General features: G+C 45.5%; 1 protein-coding gene across 2 annotated transcripts in view; it reads right to left on the reverse strand.

The window, feature by feature from the left end:
* Window positions 1-4,052: 4,052 nt before the first annotated feature.
* The window catches only part of LOC140735181 (interferon-induced protein 44-like), a 48,757-nt gene continuing 34,055 nt past the window's right edge, over window positions 4,053-18,754 (reverse strand). For both annotated transcript variants that reach the window (XM_073060089.1, XM_073059999.1), the window contains 3 exons: window positions 13,115-13,277; window positions 12,934-13,031; window positions 4,053-4,517 (listed from right to left, as the gene is read on the reverse strand). In XM_073060089.1, the coding sequence (XP_072916190.1) occupies window positions 4,356-4,517; window positions 12,934-13,031; window positions 13,115-13,277 (423 nt within the window). In that variant the 3' untranslated portion in view covers window positions 4,053-4,355. The remainder of the gene's footprint in view (window positions 4,518-12,933; window positions 13,032-13,114; window positions 13,278-18,754) is intronic.

An 18,754-nucleotide genomic window follows, 5' to 3' on the forward strand; every position in this document is an offset into this window, starting at 1 on the left:
GGTGCTGCCTCCTGCACAAATGCTGAGCTCGTCAACTTCATTAACTTTGCCTCCAACTTTCACCCTGTCCTCAAATTTACCTGGTCCATTTCCAACACCTCTTTCCCCTTTCTTGATCTTTCTGTCTCCATCTCTGGAGACGGCTTATCCACTGATGTCTACTATAAGCCTAGGGACTCTCACAGCTACCTGGACTATTCCTCTTCCCACCCTGTCTCTTGCAAAAATGCCATCCCGTTCTCGCAATTCCTCCATCTCTGCCGCATCTGCTCTCAGGATGAGGCTTTTCATTCCAGAATGAAGGAGATGTCTTTCTTTTTTAAAGAAAGAGGCTTCCCTTCGTCCACCATCAACTCTGCTCTCAAACGCATCTCTCCTATTTCACACACATCTGCCCTCACCCCATACTCCCGCCACCCCACTCGGGATAGGGTTACCCTTGTCCTCACCTACCACCCCACCAGCCTCTGGGTCCAACGTATAATTCTCCGTAACCTCCGCCACCTCCAACAGGATCCCACTACCAAGCACATCTTTCCCACCCCTTCTCTTTCTGCTTTCCGCAGGGATCGCTCCCTACGCGACTCCCTTGTCCACTTGTCCCCCCCATCCCTTCCTACCAATCTCCCTCCTGGCACTTATCCTTGCAAGCAGAACAAGTGCTACACCTGCCCTTACACTTCTTCCCTCACCACCATTCAGGGCCCCAGACAGTCCTTCCAGGTGAGGCGACACTTCACCTGTGAGTCCGCTGGTGTGGTATACTGCGTCCGGTGCTCCCGGTGTGGCCTTTTATATATTGGTGAGACCCGACGCAGACTGGGAGACAATTTCGCTGAACACCTATGCTCTGTTGGCCAGAGAAAGCAGGATCTCCCAGTGGCCACACATTTTAATTCCACGTCCCATTCCCATTCTGATATGTCTATCCATGGCCTCCTCTACTGTCAAGGTGAAGCCACACTCAAGTTGGAGGAACAACACCTTATATTCTGTCTGGGTAGCCTCCAACGTGATGGCATGAACATTGATTTCTCTAACTTCTGTTAATGCCCCTCCTCCCCTTCTTACACCATCCCTTATTTAGTTATTATTCCCTCCTTTTTCTCTTTTTTTTCTCTCTGTCCCTCTCACAATCACTCCTTGCCAGTTCTCCATCTCCCTCTGGTGCTCCCCTTCCCCTTTCTGTCGCCCTAGGCCCCCCGTCACATGATCCTTTCCCTTCTCCAGCTCTGTACCCCTTTTGCCAATCACCTTTCTAGCTCTTAGCTTCACCCCACCCCCTCCTGTCTTCTCCTATCATTTTGGATTTCCACCTCTTACTTTCAAATCTCTTGTTGTCTTTTCTTTCAGTTAGTCCTGACGAAGGGTCTCGGCCCGAAACACCGACTGTACTTCTTCCTACAGATGCTGCCTGGCCTGTTGTGTTCCACCAGCATTTTGTGTGTGTTGCTTGAATTTCCAGCATCTGCAGATTTCCCCGTGCTTGAGGAAGCGGAGTGGCTAAATGGGTCAGTCATGATAAAATGGTGCAACAGAATTGGCCAAATGGCCTAATTCTGATCCTATATTTTATGGTCTTTTGAACATTTAAGGTTGAGACCCTGAGTCAGGAATAGTTCCATATTCCAACATCTTTAATCCCTCCGCCTTCATTTCTTCCCTTGAGTCAACATTGTGAAGTTTACATGCTGAAGTAATTTCCCAAGATTGCCAGCTTTCTGAACTGTCCTCCTTTTGTCTAAACCAGCTTGATGAGATTTGTTGAATGTTTCTATATAACTGGTAAATCCTCAGCTTCCAATCCCCTACACATTGCAGCTCAGAAGGTAGTTGGTTTACAGGCTGGTGTTTCTGAAGCAGGCTAAGCTATAGAGTGTGGTCTGAAGCTGGATCAGTTCCACAGTTGAACCTGTGTACTGGTCGATTCCTTCTCCATAATTATTTTAAAACTGACACAGTTATGGTTGCTGGGTCCAAAGTGTTCGCCCACTTCTGGCACTTGCCCTCCCTCATTCACCAGGAGGAGATCCAGCGCTGTACTCTCTCTGGTAGCTCCAGTATATAATAATGGAAGGTTTATTGGACATAATTCACAAATTCCACTCTGCTCAGGCCTTTTATACTCTGGTTGCCCAGGTGATATTTGGAAAGTTAAAATCTCCCATTAACACAACCCTTTTATGTTTACATCTATGTCGACGTATCTGCTCATCCAATTCCCACTGACTATTGATGGGGGCTACAACCCATCCCGTTCTGTTTCCAACAGTTTCACTGGATGAGCTTCCAAGCAAAGAGCATTCCTATGTCCTCTTTCCCCAAATATCAACTCCCCCTCCTCCTCTCTTACCTGTACCTCAGTCACACCTGTAGCATCTGTACCCAGAGCATTGAGCTGCCCACCCTACCCTTCCCTCAGTCATGTTTCTGTTGTTGGTTGTGATATCCCAGTTCCCAGTTCCAGTCCATATCCTCAGTCCATCCGACTTGCCTGTGAAGCCCAATGGACTGAAATAACTGCAGCTTAAAGCTGTGGCCACTCGCTCCCTTACTGTGCTCCTGTCCATTCTGTTAGATCTGGGGGTGATGTCCAGCAGCTTCTTTAGAACTCAAGAATGAGTCACAAATCTTATGTTTACCACAGTTTCATTAGATGTTCATCATGGTGCAGGTCAGACAGAGTCAGTCTACATCAGCAGGTAAGGCAGAGAAGGTACAGATAATAACTGTAACAACCTGTGACTGGTTGTAACTGTGAATATCTGTAACTGTGACTGGTTGTAACTGTGGACAACTGTAAATGTGAGGGGCTGTAATTGTGACAAGCTGTAATTATGAATGGCTGTAACAGTGACTGGCTGTAACTGTGATGATCTTTAACAGTGACTGAATGTAAATGTGACTGGCTGTAACTGTGACCAATGTTCCCTGTAAGGTGTGTGCGTGTGTAAGCACACACACATCTTTTGCTACTAGTGTGCAAATGAATTTGAACTGTGCACAAATCGTTGTTAGCCTCTACCTTGTTCGTATGTTAAGTACATTTCACAATCGTGCACAATCACGTCCTTTTCCGGTTTCTGATGCGGACAGTATTGAAAATGTGGAGTTTGCAATGATGTAGTCCTGCTACGAATGTTTTGTGTGAGTGCACAAAATTAAAAATTCAATGAGCAAATGCTATTGTCACTGGGCAAAAAACTGCACAGCACAAGAATTTTGTGCACACTGGTCATCACTAATTACAGGGAACATTGACTGTGACTGGTTGTCATAGTGACCAGCTGTAACTGAGACTGCCTGTAACAGTGACTGCCTGTAAACTGTGATAATCTTTATCTGTTACTGTTTGTAATTGTCACTGGTTGTAACTGTTACCAGCTGTAATTGTCACCTGTTGTAACAATAAATGTGTGCACCTGTGACCAGTTATAACTGTGATGATCTGTACCTGTTAGTGGTTGTAACAGTGACCGGCTGTGACTGACTGGTTATAATAGCAACCAATTGTAAATGTGATTGGCTGTAACTGTGACCAGTTGTCTCTGTGACCATCTGTAACTGTGACCGACTGTAATAGTGACAATCTGTAACACTGACCAGCTGTAACAATGAATAACCGCACCGGTGACCATCTCTGTCTGTCACTGGCTACAACTGTCACCAGTTGTAACAATGAATGGCTGTAGCTGTGACTGGCTGTTACTGTCACTGGCTCTAAAAGTGACCATCTGTAACTGAGATTGGCTGCATCTATGAACAGATGTAATAGTGATCATCTGTAACAGTGACCAGGTGTAACTGTGACAGGCTGTAATACTGACCAGCTGTAACTGTGATTGACTGTAAGTGTGACCTGTTGTAACAGGGAATGGCTGTAACTGTGACCTACTTTAACAGTGACCAACTGTACCAGTGCCCTGCTGTAACAATGAGTGACTGTAACTCTGACCACTGTAACTGTGACCATCTGTGTGAGTGTCTGGTTGTAACGGTGACTGGCTGTAAATCTGACCATCTGTAACTCTGACCACTGTAACAAAGGACCATGAGCACATGGTTTGCTTTTATTCTGCCAAGTGCTCTGGGCCAGTTTATTTGAGAAACCCTTTCAGCAGATACAAACTGATTCCCCCTTCAGCTTTGCAGGGAAAGAAACGACAGAAGAATGGAACCAATTGTACAAAGTTACTAAAAGTTTACAGACAAACAGGTGACTGTACAAATATATAAACAAGCATAAAGAATGCTAAAACTACAGGGAAAACAATAAAAATATCAATCCCACAGCAGTGTCTGTGCTCCTGGAACTGGATCGGATTCTCAGCACTGGACAAGGTCAGCTGTGACCATTACACCACTCTGAGAAATCGATCAATGTTTCTGACCATATTATCCAGAACATACAGGGCCAGGATGCATTTTATCATCTCGATCTGATCACCTCTCCACCGATTCGAAACCACAAACATGGAACGCCTTTCCATCCCAGTACGTACCGCCAAATTCTCAAACTGAGGGAAAGGAAGGCGAGAGAGGGTATTAATGGAATTATAAACTCCACAGGCTTCAGATTCACGGGCAATGGTAGCAGTAACAGAGATGGAGAGAGCTGTTCCATTGGGATGAGCTTCAGCTGAACTGTGTTGTGGCCAGTGTCCTGGGGAATCACGTGAATACTGTGTAGACCAGGCTTCAGACTGGACAGAAAGGGGAGGGTTCCAGGGGCAGAATGATTAATAACTGAAGAGGAAGTGAGAGAGCGGTGGCACAGAGGAGTGAGGGGGATTTGACAAACAAAGTGTGGCAGGAGGGGGCAGAAAATATCAGTAAAATGAGGCAGCACAAAGTAAAGCCGAGTAATAGAGTTTAACATGTGGCTAAGGAGATGGTGCAGGAGGAGGAGGGCTTCAGATTATTGGATCATTGGGCTCTCTTCCAGGGAAGGTGGGACCTGTACAGACGGGATGGTTTGCACCTGAACTGGAGGGGAAGTGAATATCCCAGCAGGAAGGTTCTAGTGCTCTGAGGGTGGGGGTGTGAGGATGTTGGAGGTGTAAACTAGAGCTGCAGGGGAAGGAAGCCAGTCTGTCTGAACAGATAGTGGAGTCAGGAATCAAAAGTTTGACCATGGTGGGACTAATGTTCTGAGTTTTGTATATTTCAGTGCAGGGAGTATTGTAGGAAAGGCAGATGAGCTTAAGGCATGGATCAGGACATGGAATTATGACATTGTAGACATTAGTGAGACTGGGTTGCAGGAGGAGCAGGACTGGTAGCTCACTGTTCTGGAACTCTGTTGCTTCAGATGTGATAGAGCGGGAGGAAGTAAAAGGGATAGTGTGGCAATTCTAGTCAGGGAAAATATCACAGCAGGGCTTTTACAGGGTAAATGAACAGTTCGGCTCCTGAGGCTTTATAGATAGAACTGAGGAATAAGACAGGTATGTATGACCATGTTAATGGGATTACATCATAGATCACATAATAGGCAGCAGGATTTAGATGATCAAATTAGAGAGATCACAGACTGTTATAAGAAACATAAGGTTGTGATATGTCCAGGGGTTCAGGTCTAGCCAGAGGCACCCGGCACATCCTTAAGAAAGAAGCTGAACTGAACAGCGACCCTGGGGCCACAGGTGGCAATGGTGCCAAAAACAAAGAAAACATCCAGCGAGTGGGTTTAACGAGATGTTTTCACTCACAGAACAGCCACTCGCTGGATGTTTTTTCATTTTTGGGACCATTCTTTGTAAATTCCGGAGTCTGCTGTGTGTAAAAATTCCAGGAGATCAGCAGTTTCGGAGATACTGAAACCACCCTGGGTGACTTTAGTAATTAATTAGCTTGTTTAGTTTGTCTTTTTTCTTAACGATGTGCCGGGTGCACTCCGGCTAGTCCTGCACCCCTGGACATGAGGTGCTTTTAACTTTCCACATATTGACTGGGACTCCCATGCTGTTAATGGGCTGGATGGGATAGAATATCTCAAGTGTGTTCAGGAAAGTTTCCTGAATCAGTGCATAGAGATCCCAGGTAGAGAGTGTGAGATACTAGATCTCCTATAAGGGAATGAGACAGGGAAGTGACAGAAGTATGTGTAGGTGAACACTTCCTATTTAGTGATTACAATGCCATTTGTTTCAAGTTCATTGCGGTGAAGAGCAGGTCTGTTCCTTGGGTTGAGATTCTAAATAGGTGAAAGGCCAATTTTGGAAGAACCTGGCAAGTGTAGATTGGCACAGTTCCTTGTGTTTTTAGAGCTATTGAGGCGTTGGTTAAGAAGGAGGGGGTGCATAGCAGGTATAGGCAGGTAAAAACAAATTAACACGCACAACAGCTGGAGGAACTCAGCTGGTCGGGTAGCATCCGTGGAAACAAACAGTCAACATTTCGGGCCGAGACCCTTCATCAGGACTGAAGAAGGAGGGGGCAGGGGCCCTATAAAGAAGGTGGGGGGAGGGTGGAAGGTGCCAGGTGAAAAACCAATCAGAGGAAAGATCAACGGTTGGGGGAGGGGAAGCAGGGAGGGGATAGGCAGGGGAGGTGAAGAAGGAATGTGAGGGGAAAGGGTAGTAGAAGGAGGTGGAACCATGAGGGAGGTGATAGGCAGCTGGAGGAGGAGGCAGAGTGAAACTGGGATGGGGGAAGGGAGGGGGAGGGAATTACCAGAAGTTGGAGAATTCAATGTTCATGCCAAGGGGCTGGAGACTACCCAGATGGTATATGAGGTGTTGCTCCTCCAACCTGAGTTTGGTCTCATCATGGCAGTAGAGGAGGCCATGTATGGACATACCCGAATGGGAATGTGAAGCAGAGTTGAAGTGAGTGGCAACCGGAAGATCCTGTCTGTTGTGGCGGACAGAGCGGAGGTGCTCGACGAAGTGGTCCCCCAAGCTGCATTGGGTCTCACCGATGTAGAGGAGGCCGCACCGGGAGCACCTAACTAAACAAATTAGGTATTTGAGGAGTATCAGAAATTCAAGAGAACACTTAAGAAAGAAATCAGGGCTAAAAGAAGGCATTAGGGCTTTTGAAGATATTTTACAAACACAAAGACAGCAAGGAACAAAATTGCTCCTTTGAAGATCAGAGCTGAAAGATATGGAGGAGATCTTAATGGATTTTTTGTATCTGTATTTACTTAGACCATAAGGTATCAGAGCAGAATTAGGCCACTTGGCCCATCCACCAATTCATCATGGCTTATCCATTTTTCATCTCAGCCCCAAACTCCTGTCTTCTCCCCATGTCCCTTCATGTCCAGAGCAACCAAAAATCTATCAACTGTGCCTTAAATATAGATACAGAAGTGGCCTCCACAGCCACCTGTGGCAATGAATTCCACAGATTCAGCTCTCTTTGGCTAAGGAGATTCCTCCTGATCTCCATTCTAAAAGGGTCGCCCCTCTATTCTGAGGCCGTGTCCTCTGGTCCTAGACTCACCCCATAGGAAACATACTCTCCACATCCACATCCTGTCACCATTTGATAGGTGTCAGGGGACTCAATCTCTCCTCATGTTGAATCCCCTCATCTCTAGAATCAACCTGTTGAACCTCCTCAGCACCAACTCCAAACACCTATACAGGTTACACAGGACGAGGTGTTTGCTGCCTTGTGACAAATTATAGTGGATAAATCCCCAGGGCCTGACACATGTTCCCTGTGACCTTGTGGGATGCCTGTGCAGAAATTGCAGATGCCCTAGCCAAGATATTTAAAACATCCTTCACGGGTGAAGTGCTGGAGTATTGGAGGATTGGTAACGCTGTTTGGTTGTTTAAGAAAACCTCAGAGAATAAGCTGGGAAATTACAGTCAGGTGAGCCTGACGTCAGTAGTCGGTAAGTTATTGGAAGGTATTCTAAGGGGCCAGATATATAGTAAATATTTGGATTGACAGTGACTGGTTAGCGATAGTCAACATGACTTTGTACATGATATGTCATATCTAACCAACTTTACAAGGTAGTTAACAGGAAAGTGGATGAAGGCTTGGCAGTGGATGTCGTCTCATGGCCTTTAGCGAGGCATTTGACAAGGTCCCATGTGTGAGCTTGGCATTCAAGATAAGGTAATAAAAGCTAGAGAGTGGTAGTAGATGTTTGCCTCTCTGACTGGAGGCTCGTGACTAGCGGTGAACCACAGGAATCAGGGCTGGGTCTGTTGTTGCTTCCCATTTATATCAATGATCTGGATAATAATGTGGTTAACTGGATCAGCAAATTTGCAGATGACAACAGGATTGTGGTGTAATGGAGAGTGAAGACGACTATCAAACCTTGCAGCAGGATCTGGATCAGCAGGAAAAATGGGCAAAAGATTAGCAGATGGAATTTAATGCTGACAAGTGTGAGGTCTTGCACTTTGGGAGGACAAACCAGGATAGGATTTACATGGTGAGTGGTATGGCATTGAGCAGTAGAACAGAGGGATCTAGGAATAAAAACACATTGTTCCTTGAAAGTGGCATCAAAGGTAAATAGGGTTGTAAAGAGAGCTTTAGGCACATTGTCCCATTGTCCTTCATAAATCAATGTACTGAGTATTAGATTTGGGATGCTGTGTTGAAGTTGTATAAGATGTTGGTGAAGCCTAACTTGGAGTAATGTGTGCAGTTTTGGTCACCTATCTACTGGATAAGTGTTTGAAAGGTTGGGGATCAATGGTGCCGGGAACTGGGACAGAAGTAGATGAGGTCCAGGGCAGATCAGCTGAATTGTAATGATAGGGGCAGCATGATAGAGGAGCTGAGTGACATCCTCCTACCTCTCTGTCAGTGGGATCATGCTATGCACAGATTGGATGCTGTGTTTCCCACCCCAATGTCAGCAATAACAGGGAACTGATTAGTAACTTCAGGAGGAGGAACCCAGAGGTCCACGAGCCAGTCCTCAGTGGGGATTCAGAGGTGGAGGAAGTCAGCAGCTTTAAATTCCTTGGTGTTACTATTTCAGAGGACCTGTTCTGGGCCAAAAATTAAGTGCAATTATGAGCAAAGCAGAAGTGCCTCCACTTCCTTAGAAGTTTACAAAGATTTGGGATGACATCTAAAACTTTGACAAACTTCTCTAGATGTGTAGTGGAGAGTATATTGACTGTCTGTCTCACAGCCTGGTATGAAAGGCTTATAGAAGGCAGAGCAGAGTGATGATGGTGTTAAACGATGACTCCTTTGCTTTCATCTTCAGAAACAACACTATTTCCATTTTTAATATCTTTAGTTTCCCTTTCAGGGTTCTTTTGAAGACCCTGACCTGGGGTTACACGCTGACTACGGTTCTTTGCGGGAATGGGACCTGCTCTTGGGGTTTCAGGGTTGGCCGTTGTTCGGCATGCCAAGGGCTCGGCCTAAGGATTCGGCTCGGCTTTGGAAGCCTAGGATCTCGAGCCTCTGAAGACGGGCAGATCGAGGGTCGGTGTCATCAGAGGGGTCAGAATATCTGTGGCTGTGTGCCCAGAGACTCGTTATCTTTGGGCACAGAGTTCGATAAAGAACAATGTGGTGGACTTTTAACATCATAATCCAGAGAGTTGTTTGTTATGTCTCCCTGCTCGCTGTGAAATGGAGACATCACTTTCTCCCTTATTAGGGAGAGAGCCTGTGGTATGTCGAATGCCGGGTGAACAATGTAGTCTCTGGGGTAACTGCAATCTGCGTCGTTACTGTTGTTTTGCTCACGCTTGAGTGCTCGGTGATGGTGCTGATATTTTTTTTTGCCGGTGGGGGGAGGGGGGATTGTTGTCCACTGCTGCTTACGTGTGGGAGGGGGGAGCTGGGGGGACTTTCGGGTTCTAACATCTGTCATTCCTTCTTTGGGACATTCCTCTGTTTTTGTGCGTGGCTGTGAAGAAAAAGCATTTTAGGATGTATATTGGTGAGGACCGCTGATGAGGGATGCTGCTTTCCTACAGCAGTGTTTCTTGTCGATGTGCTCAGTGGTTAGGAGGGCTTTACCTGTGAGGTACTTGGCTGAATCCATCTTTTGTGGGATATTCCATTAAGAGGAATGTGTGTTTCCATACTAGGCTGTGATGGAGCCAGTCAATACACTCTCCATTGCACATCTATAGATGTTTCTGAAAGTCTTTGACATCATGACAAATCTCCACAGGATCCTATGGAAGTAGAGGCACTGTCGTACTTTTTACACAATTGCATTTACCTGGTGGGTCCTCTGAAATGGTAACACAAGGAATTTAAAGTTGCTAACCATCTCTATGTCTGATTCTCCAATAAGGACTGACTCACAGACCTCTGGTTTCCCTCTCCTGAGTCTACAGTCAGCTCCTTGGCCTTGCTGACACTGTTTGAGAGGTTGTTGTTATGACACCACTCAGCCAAATTTTCAATCTCCCTTCTGTATGCTAATTCATCACCATCATTGATCACCATCATACGGACAACAACAGTGGTGTCATCAGCAAACTTGAATATGGTTTTGGAGATGTGTTTAGCCAATGAGGTGTAAAGTAGGGGCCTAAGCATACAGCCTTGTGGTGTACCAGTGCTGATGGAAATCGTGGAGATGTTGTTGCCAATCTGAAATGACAAGTATACAAGTGAGGAAATCCAGGATCCAATTGCACAAGGAGGTTTTGAGGCCAAGGTCTTGGAGGTTATTGATTAGTTTTGAGGGGATGCTGGTACTGAATGCTGAGCTGTAGCCAATAAAGAGGATCCTGATGTATGTATCTTTCCTGTTCGGATGTTCCAGGGTTGTGTGAAGAACCAGTGAGGTGTCATTGGCTGCAGACCTGTTGCTCCAGTCAGCAAATTGGAGTGGATCCAAGTCAGCTCCCAGGCAGGAGCTGATATGTTTTATCACCAGACTCTGACACCACTGTTGTGGGCCGTATCAAGGTTGGTGATGAATTAGCATACTGGAGAGAGATTGAAAATTTGGCTGAGTGGTGTCACAACAACAACCTCTCACACAATGTCAGCAAGGCCAAGGAGCTGACTGTAGGCTCAGGAGAGGGAAACCAGAGGTCCGTGAGCCAGTCCTTATTGGAGGATCAGATGTAGAGATGGTTAGCAACTTTAAATTCCTTGTGTTACCATTTCAGAGGACGCAGCAGGTAAAATGGGGACAGGAGTGGCTCCCGAGGATTGGAGGGTTGTAGATGTTGTCTGTTTATTCAAGAAAGGGAGTAGAGATAGCCCAGGAAATTATAGACCAGTGAGTCTTACTTCAGTGGTTGGTAAGTTGATGGAGAAGATCCTGAGAGGCAGGATTTATGAACATTTGGAGAGTTATAACATGATTAGGAGTAGTCAGCATGGCTTTGTAAAGGGCAGGCCATGCCTTACAAGCCTCATTGAATTTTTTGAGGACATGACTAAACACATTGATGAAGGAAGAGCAGTAGATGTAGTGTATATGGATTTCAGCAAGGCATTTGATAAGGTACCCCATGCAAGGCTTATTGAGAAAGTAAGGAGGCATGGGATCCAAGGGGACATTGCTTTGTGGATCCAGAAGTGGCTTGCCCACAGAAGGCAAAGAGTGGTTGTAGATGGGTCATATTCTGCTTGGAGGTCAGTCACCAGTGGAGTGCCTCAGGGATCTGTTCTGGGACCCTTACTCTTGGTGATTTTTATAAATGACCTGGATGAGGAAGTGGAGGGATGGGTTAGTAAGTTTGCTGATGACACAAAGGTTGGAGGTGTTGTGGATAGTGTGGAGGGCTGTCAGAGGTTACAGCGGGACATTGATAGGATGGAAAACTGGGCTGAGAAGTGGCAGATGGAGTTTAATCCAGATAAGTGTGAAGTGGTTCATTCTGGTAGGTGGAATATGACGACAGAATACATTATTAATGGTAAGACTCTTGGCAGTGTGGAGGATCAGAGGGGATCTTGGGGTCTGAGTCCAAAGGATGCTCAAAGCAACTGTGCAGATTGACTTTGTGGTTAAGAAGGTGTATGGTGTATTGTCCTTCATCAATCGTGGAGTTGAATTTAGGAGCCGAGAGGTAATGTTACTGCTATATAGGACCCGGTCAGACCCCACTTGGAGTACTGTGCTCAGTTGTGGTCGCCTCACTACAGGAAAGATATGGAAGCCATAGAAAGGGTGAAGAGGAGATTTACTAGGATGTTGCCTGGATTGGGGAGCATGACTTATGAGAATAGGTTGAGTGAACACCTTTACACCTTGGAGTGATGGAGGATGAGAGGTGACCTGATGGAGATGTATAAGATGATGAGAGGCATTGATCGTGTGGATAGTCAGAGGCTTTTCCCCAGGGCTGAAATGGCTAGCATGACAGGGCATAGTGTTAAGGTACTTGGTATAGGTACAGAGGAGATGTCATGGGTAAGATTTTTACTCAGAGTGGTGAGTGCATGGATGGGCTGCCGGAAACGGTGGTGGAGGCTGATACGATAGGGTCTTTTAAGAGGCTTTTAGATAGGTACATGGAGCTTAGTAAAATAGAGGGCTATAGGTAAGCCTAGTAATTTCTAAGATAGCGAGGTGTTCGGCACAACTTTGTGGGCCAAAGGGCCGTATTGTGCTGTAGGTTTTCTATGTTTCTATGTTTCTCTAAACTCTTCATCACTGTGGGTGTCAGTGCAACTGGGCAGTTCACCATGCTCTCTTAGTTATCATTCTATTATGGACTTATCGTATGCCTGCAAGAAAATGAATCTTGGGGTTGTACGTGGTGACAAAAATATTCTTTGATAATAAAATAACTTCAAAGGTTGAGCATGAATGCACATCACTGACTGAGTGTCCGATGACCGCCTGAGATCATAATTACAATGACATGGAAATGGTGGTTCACTGTTACCAGCCTGAGGTTGATCAAGGATGGACAATAAACAGTGGATGTGTGTGCAACCCCACACAGGGGGACCGGTACACTGTAAAATCATTGTACTGATATCACTGCTCCTGATTCTACAGATTATTACCTTCTGCTGCAGTGGCTTGAATTCATAAATCCATGCATTGTGTTTCTCTGGCATCCCTAATAAATCAAACTGGGTCCCAATCACAACCCTGTGAATATCTGGAAAAGAGAGATGATCCAGATATCAATGTGAATCTGCAACATTGTGACAATGGTTACTCAGACCAAAAGAAAACACTTACACTTCTGAACCACTGTTGTCTCCAACTCCTGAAACACATTCATTTTATCGTCACTGATGTTCTCTATGGTGTTGATGTCAAATACGAATGCGACTCCATGAATTACATTTTCCGGAATAACGGGATAGCTGGAAATATCTGAGTCAGGGTCGAAACTGCGCAACTGCATGAGACAATGAAGAACTGGTTACAGAGAAGCAGCAAGAACACTGATGTTCACACTCACTCAGCACCGAGTTGAACTCTGACTGGAGAGACCAGGCTCATCAGACAAAGCCCAGTGATCAGAGCCACTGATCCACTGAGATCCACTGGGCCCCAACCTCACTCCTGCTCATGGATTGGTGGGGTCTCTCTGTCCCTGTCAGCTGGGAATGTTGTTCTCTCCAGTTCACTCTTACTCTGCAGATCTTTTCACTGTGGGTCCACTCCGTCCCCAGGAGCTGTTTCAGAATTTGCTCTCAGTTTCTCAGTACTCAGACGCTGGTTCTGTCTAATGTGTTAATAATGTAGTTGTTAATGTAATGGCATGATAGCAAGGCTTACAGATCAGTCAAAAGCTTCTGTGTGGACAAAAGTTTCAGAATGCAGTACAATACAGATATTTAGTCAGTTTGAAACATGATAGTCATACATAGAGGCAGTGATCATAAAATGATTGAATTCACCCTGAAATTTGTAAGGGAACAGCTAAAGCCAGTTGTATAGTGGAGTAAAGGAATTCTGGAGGTATGAGAGGAGCTGGCCAGAGTAGGTTGGAGAGGGGCACTACCAGGGATGACAGCAGAACTGCAATGGCTGGAGTTTTTTGGGAGTATTTCCGAAGGCACAGGATAGATACAGAGCAAAGAAGTATTCTAAAGGCAGGATGACACAACTGTAGCTGTCAAAGGAAATCAAAGACAACATAAAAGCAAAAGTTAGGGCATATTAGTCGGAAGACGGAAGATTGGGACACTTTTGAAAAACACCTCAATGCAACTAAAAAAGCCATATGTCAAGTCACTTTTTGTCATTTTGACCATAACTGCTGGTACAGGACACAGTAAAAACAAGACAACACTTTTCAGGACCATGGTGCTACATGAACAATACAAAAAACTACACTGAACTACGTAAAAACAACACAGTAAAAAATTACACTAGACTACAGACCTACCCAGGACTGCATAAAGTGCACAAAGCAGTTGCAGGCATTACAATAAATAATAAACAAGACAATAGGCACAGTAGAGGACAGTAAATTGGTGTCAGTCCAGACTCTGGGTATTGAGAAGTCTGATGGCTTGAGGGAAGAAACTGTTACATAGTCTGGTTGTGAGAGCCCGAATGCTTTGGTGCCATTTCCCAGACGGCAGGAGGGAGAAGAGTTTATAGGAGGGGTGCGTGGAGTCCTTCATAATACTGTTTGCTTTGCAGATGCAGCGTGTGGTGTAAATGTTTGTAATGGTGGAAAGAGAGACCCCGATGATCTTCTCAGCTGACCTCATTATCTGCTGCAGGGTCTTGTGATCCAAGACGGTGCAATTTCCAAACCAAGCAGTGATACAGCTGCTCAAGATGCTCTCAATACAACCTCTGTAGAATGTGATGAGAATCGGGGGTGGGAGATGGACTTTCCTCAGCCTTCGCAGAAAGTAGAGATGCTGCTGGGCTTTCTTAGCTATGAAGCTGGTGTTGAGGAACCAGGTGTACACCAAGAAATTTGGTGCTCTTAACGATCTCTACCAAGGAGCTGTCGATGTTCAGCGGGGAGTGGTCGCTCCGTGCTCTCCTGAAGTCAACAGCCATCTCTTTTGTTTTGCTCACGTTCAGAGACAGGTTGTTGGCCGCTGCACCTCCTCTCTGTAAGCTGACTCGTCGTTCTTGCTGATGAGACCCACCACGATGATGATGTGGTTCGAGCTGTGTGTTGTAGCACAGTGAACAGCAGTGGACTGAGCACACAACCCTGGGGAGCCCCCGTGCTTAGTGAGTTGGTGTTGGAGATGCTGCTCCCGATCCGGACTGACTGAGGTCTCCCAGTCGGGGAGTCTAGTATCCAGTTGCAGAGGGAGGTGTTCAGGCCCAATAGGTGGGTCAGGGAAAAGATGAAATATGTAGGTAAGCTTTCCAATAATATGAAAGAGGATACAAAAGAATAAAGTCCTAACCTTTTCAATCTTTCCTTATAACTCAGATCCTCCAGACTGGACAATATCCTTGTAAATTTTCTCTGATCTCATTTACGGTACATATTTCCTGTAGGTTGCTGACCAAAACTGCACACTATACTCCAAATTTGGCCTCACCAATGTCTTATACAACTTCAACATAACATCCCAAATCCTGAACTCAATACATTGATTTCTGAAGGCCAAGGTGCCAAAAGCTTTCTTTACAACCCAATCTACCTGTGATGCCATATTCAACAAATTATGGACCTGTATCCTAAGATTCCCTTTGTTCTACTACACTCCTCAGTGCCCTACCACATACTGTGAAAGAACTACTCTGGTTGGCCCTACTGAAGTGCAAAAAGCCAATGTCGCATCCAATTTACTACTTCATATTGAACTCTGAGCGACTGAATCTTCTTGACCAACCTCCCATGCCGAATCTTGTCAAATGCCTTGCTAAAGTCCATGTAGACAACTTCCATTGCCTTTCCTTTATCAACTTTCCTGAGAACTTCCTCAAAAAACTGTATATGATTGGTTAGACATGAACTAACAAACAGGAAGTCATGCTGACTATCCTTAATATGTCCATATCTATACAAATACTTATGTATCCAGTTCCTTAGAATATCTTCCAATAACTTTCCCACAACTGACATCAAACTGACTTGCCTACAATTTCCAGGTTTATGTTTGGAGCTTTTGCTAAGCAGCAGAACAGCATTGGATACCCTCTCATCCTTCGGTACCTCTCCTGTCGCTAAAGATGATTTAAATATCTGTTATGGTCCTGGCAATTTCTGCACTGGTCTCCCGAGTGTCCACAGGAACACCTTGTTAGGTGCTGGGAATTTATTCACCCTGATTTGCCTAAAGATAGTAAACATCTCCTCCTCTGTAATCTGTACAAGGTCTATGAAGTCGATGCTGCTTTGCCTCAATTCTATCGACTCTGTGTCTGTCTCCTGAGTGAATACAGATGCAAAAACTGTTGAAGATTCCTCCGTTTGTTTTGGATCCACACATGGATCACCATTCTGATCTTCCAGAGGACCAATTTTGCCCCTTGCAATCCTTTTGTTCTTAATATATCTGTAGAATCCCTTCGGATTACCCCTCACCTTGTCTGCAAGAGCAAATTCATGCCTTCTTTTAGCTCTCCTCATTTATTTACTAAATGTTCTCTTGCATTTCTTACTCCATAAGCACCCCATTTCTTCATCCCTGCCTATATTTACCATCCACCTCCTTTTTTCCCTTAACTAAGTTCTCGATATCTCTTGAAAACCAAGGTTCCCCACATGAATTATCTCTGCCCTTTTTCTCACAGGCATATAAAAGCTTAGTTCTCTCAAAATGTCTCTTCTAAAGGCCTGCCAGTTACTAAGTACACCTTTCCCAGAAAACAAACTGTTCCAATTGACATTTTCCTTATAATTTCTGTTCAAAATTATCCTTTCCCCAATTTAAAATCTCAACCCGCAGACCAGACCTAGCTTTTCTGCATATTTACCTTCAATCTAATGGTATTGTGTAGGGGTATATGGGGTGTGCAGGGTGGGTAGCACCTCTGATGGTGGACTTGTCAAGCTCCACCCAGAGCCTGCTCATCAACCTTTATTCCCCACCCGCCACCCAGGTGGCTCCAAGTAACTGTTTACATGTGACAGTGGCCACACCCCAGTACACTGTTTGACAGGTGGGCTCAACCAGTTGAGGTAACCGGGAATCTCCAATCCCGGTGAGGTAGGGATATGCCTACCCTCGCATGCAAAGCCAGTTCCTGCGGACTGGGTGGATAAGATCAGCTACGAGATCCATCAGCCAAGAAGGCGGTGCTGCAATGCTTCCTGGAGAGCAAAGGGCACGACAAGACACAGAAGACACACGGATATCCACTACAGCTGAGGAAGTCTCCATTCGTGGCAATTTTTCATAACATTGGACCAAGATTTTTGAGGCTGAGAGAGTGGAACTGCCCCAGTGCAACAGTTTTCACTACAAAACTTCTTCCACACAGTTCTACAACATCGTCAGAAATGACAGAAACCCAACACAAAGGCATTGTAGTCACAATGTTCCCCTACACAAACTTCTGTCACCTGCCCTGGTTCATTCCCTAATAGCAGATACAGTTTCACACACTCTCTCACTGGGACAGCTATGTACTGATTAAGGAAACTTCCCTGAACACATTGGACAAGCTTAATCCCATCGAGCCTTCTTACAGTATGGCATTCCCAGTTAATATGTGGAAATTAAAATCACCTAATGTAATAAGCTAATGTTTCATACAACAGCCTGTGAATCCTTCACAAATTTGTCCCTCCAAATCCCTCGGCCTGTTGGGTGGTCTGTAATATAACCCCTTTCACATGGTCATGCCTTTCTTAGTGCTCACTTCCACCATGTCCCTGTGTGTTATTCCAGGGCTAATCTCTGTCACCATGTCCCTGTGTATTACTCCAGGACTAATCTCCGTCACCATGTCCCTGTGTGTTACTCCAGGACTAATCACTGTCCCTGTGTCCCTGTGTGTTACTCCAGGACTAATCTCTGTCACTGTGTCCCCGTGTGTTACTCCAGGACTAATCTCTGTCACTGTGTCCCTGTGTGTTACTCCAGGACTAATCTCTGTCACTGTGTCCCTGTGTGTTACTCCAGGACTAATCTCTGTCACTGTGTCCCCGTGTGTTACTCCAGGACTAATCTCTGTCACTGTGTCCCTGTGTGTTACTCCAGGACTAATCTCTGTCACTGTGTCCCTGTGTGTTAATCCAGGACTAATCTCTGTCACTGTGTCCCCATGTGTTAATCCAGGACTAATCTCTGTCAGTGTGTCCCTGTGTGTTACTCCAGGACTAATCTCTGTCACTGTTTCCCTGTGTGTTACTCCAGGACTAATCTCTGTCACTGTATCCCCGTGTGTTAATCCAGGACTAATCTCTGTCACTGTGTCCCCGTGTGTTAATCCAGGACTAATCTCTGTCACTGTGTCCCCGTGTGTTACTCCAGGACTAATCTCGGTCACTGTGTCCCCGTGTGTTATTCCAGGACTAATCTCTGCCACTGTGTCCCTGTGTGTTACTGAAGGACTAATCTCTGTCACTGTGTCCCTGTGTGTTACTCCAGGACTAATCTCTGTCACTGTGTCCCTGTGTGTTACTCCAGGACTAATCTCTGTCAGTGTGTCCCTGTGTGTTACTCCAGGACTAATCTCTGTCACTGTGTCCCTGTATGTTACTCCAGGACTAATCTCTGTCAGTGTGTCCCTGTATGTTACTCCAGGACTAATCTCTGTCACTGTGTCCCTGTGTGTTATTCCAGGACTAATCTCTGTCACTGTGTCCCTGTGTGTTATTCCAGGACTAATCTTTGTCAGTGTGTCCCTGTATGTTACTCCAGGACTAATCTCTGTCACTGTGTCCCTGTGTGTTACTCCAGGACTATTCTCTGTCAATGTCCCTGTGTGTTACTCCAG

Source organism: Hemitrygon akajei, chromosome 1 (assembly GCF_048418815.1).
Source record: "Hemitrygon akajei chromosome 1, sHemAka1.3, whole genome shotgun sequence".
NCBI classification, from domain to species: Eukaryota; Metazoa; Chordata; class Chondrichthyes; order Myliobatiformes; family Dasyatidae; genus Hemitrygon; species Hemitrygon akajei.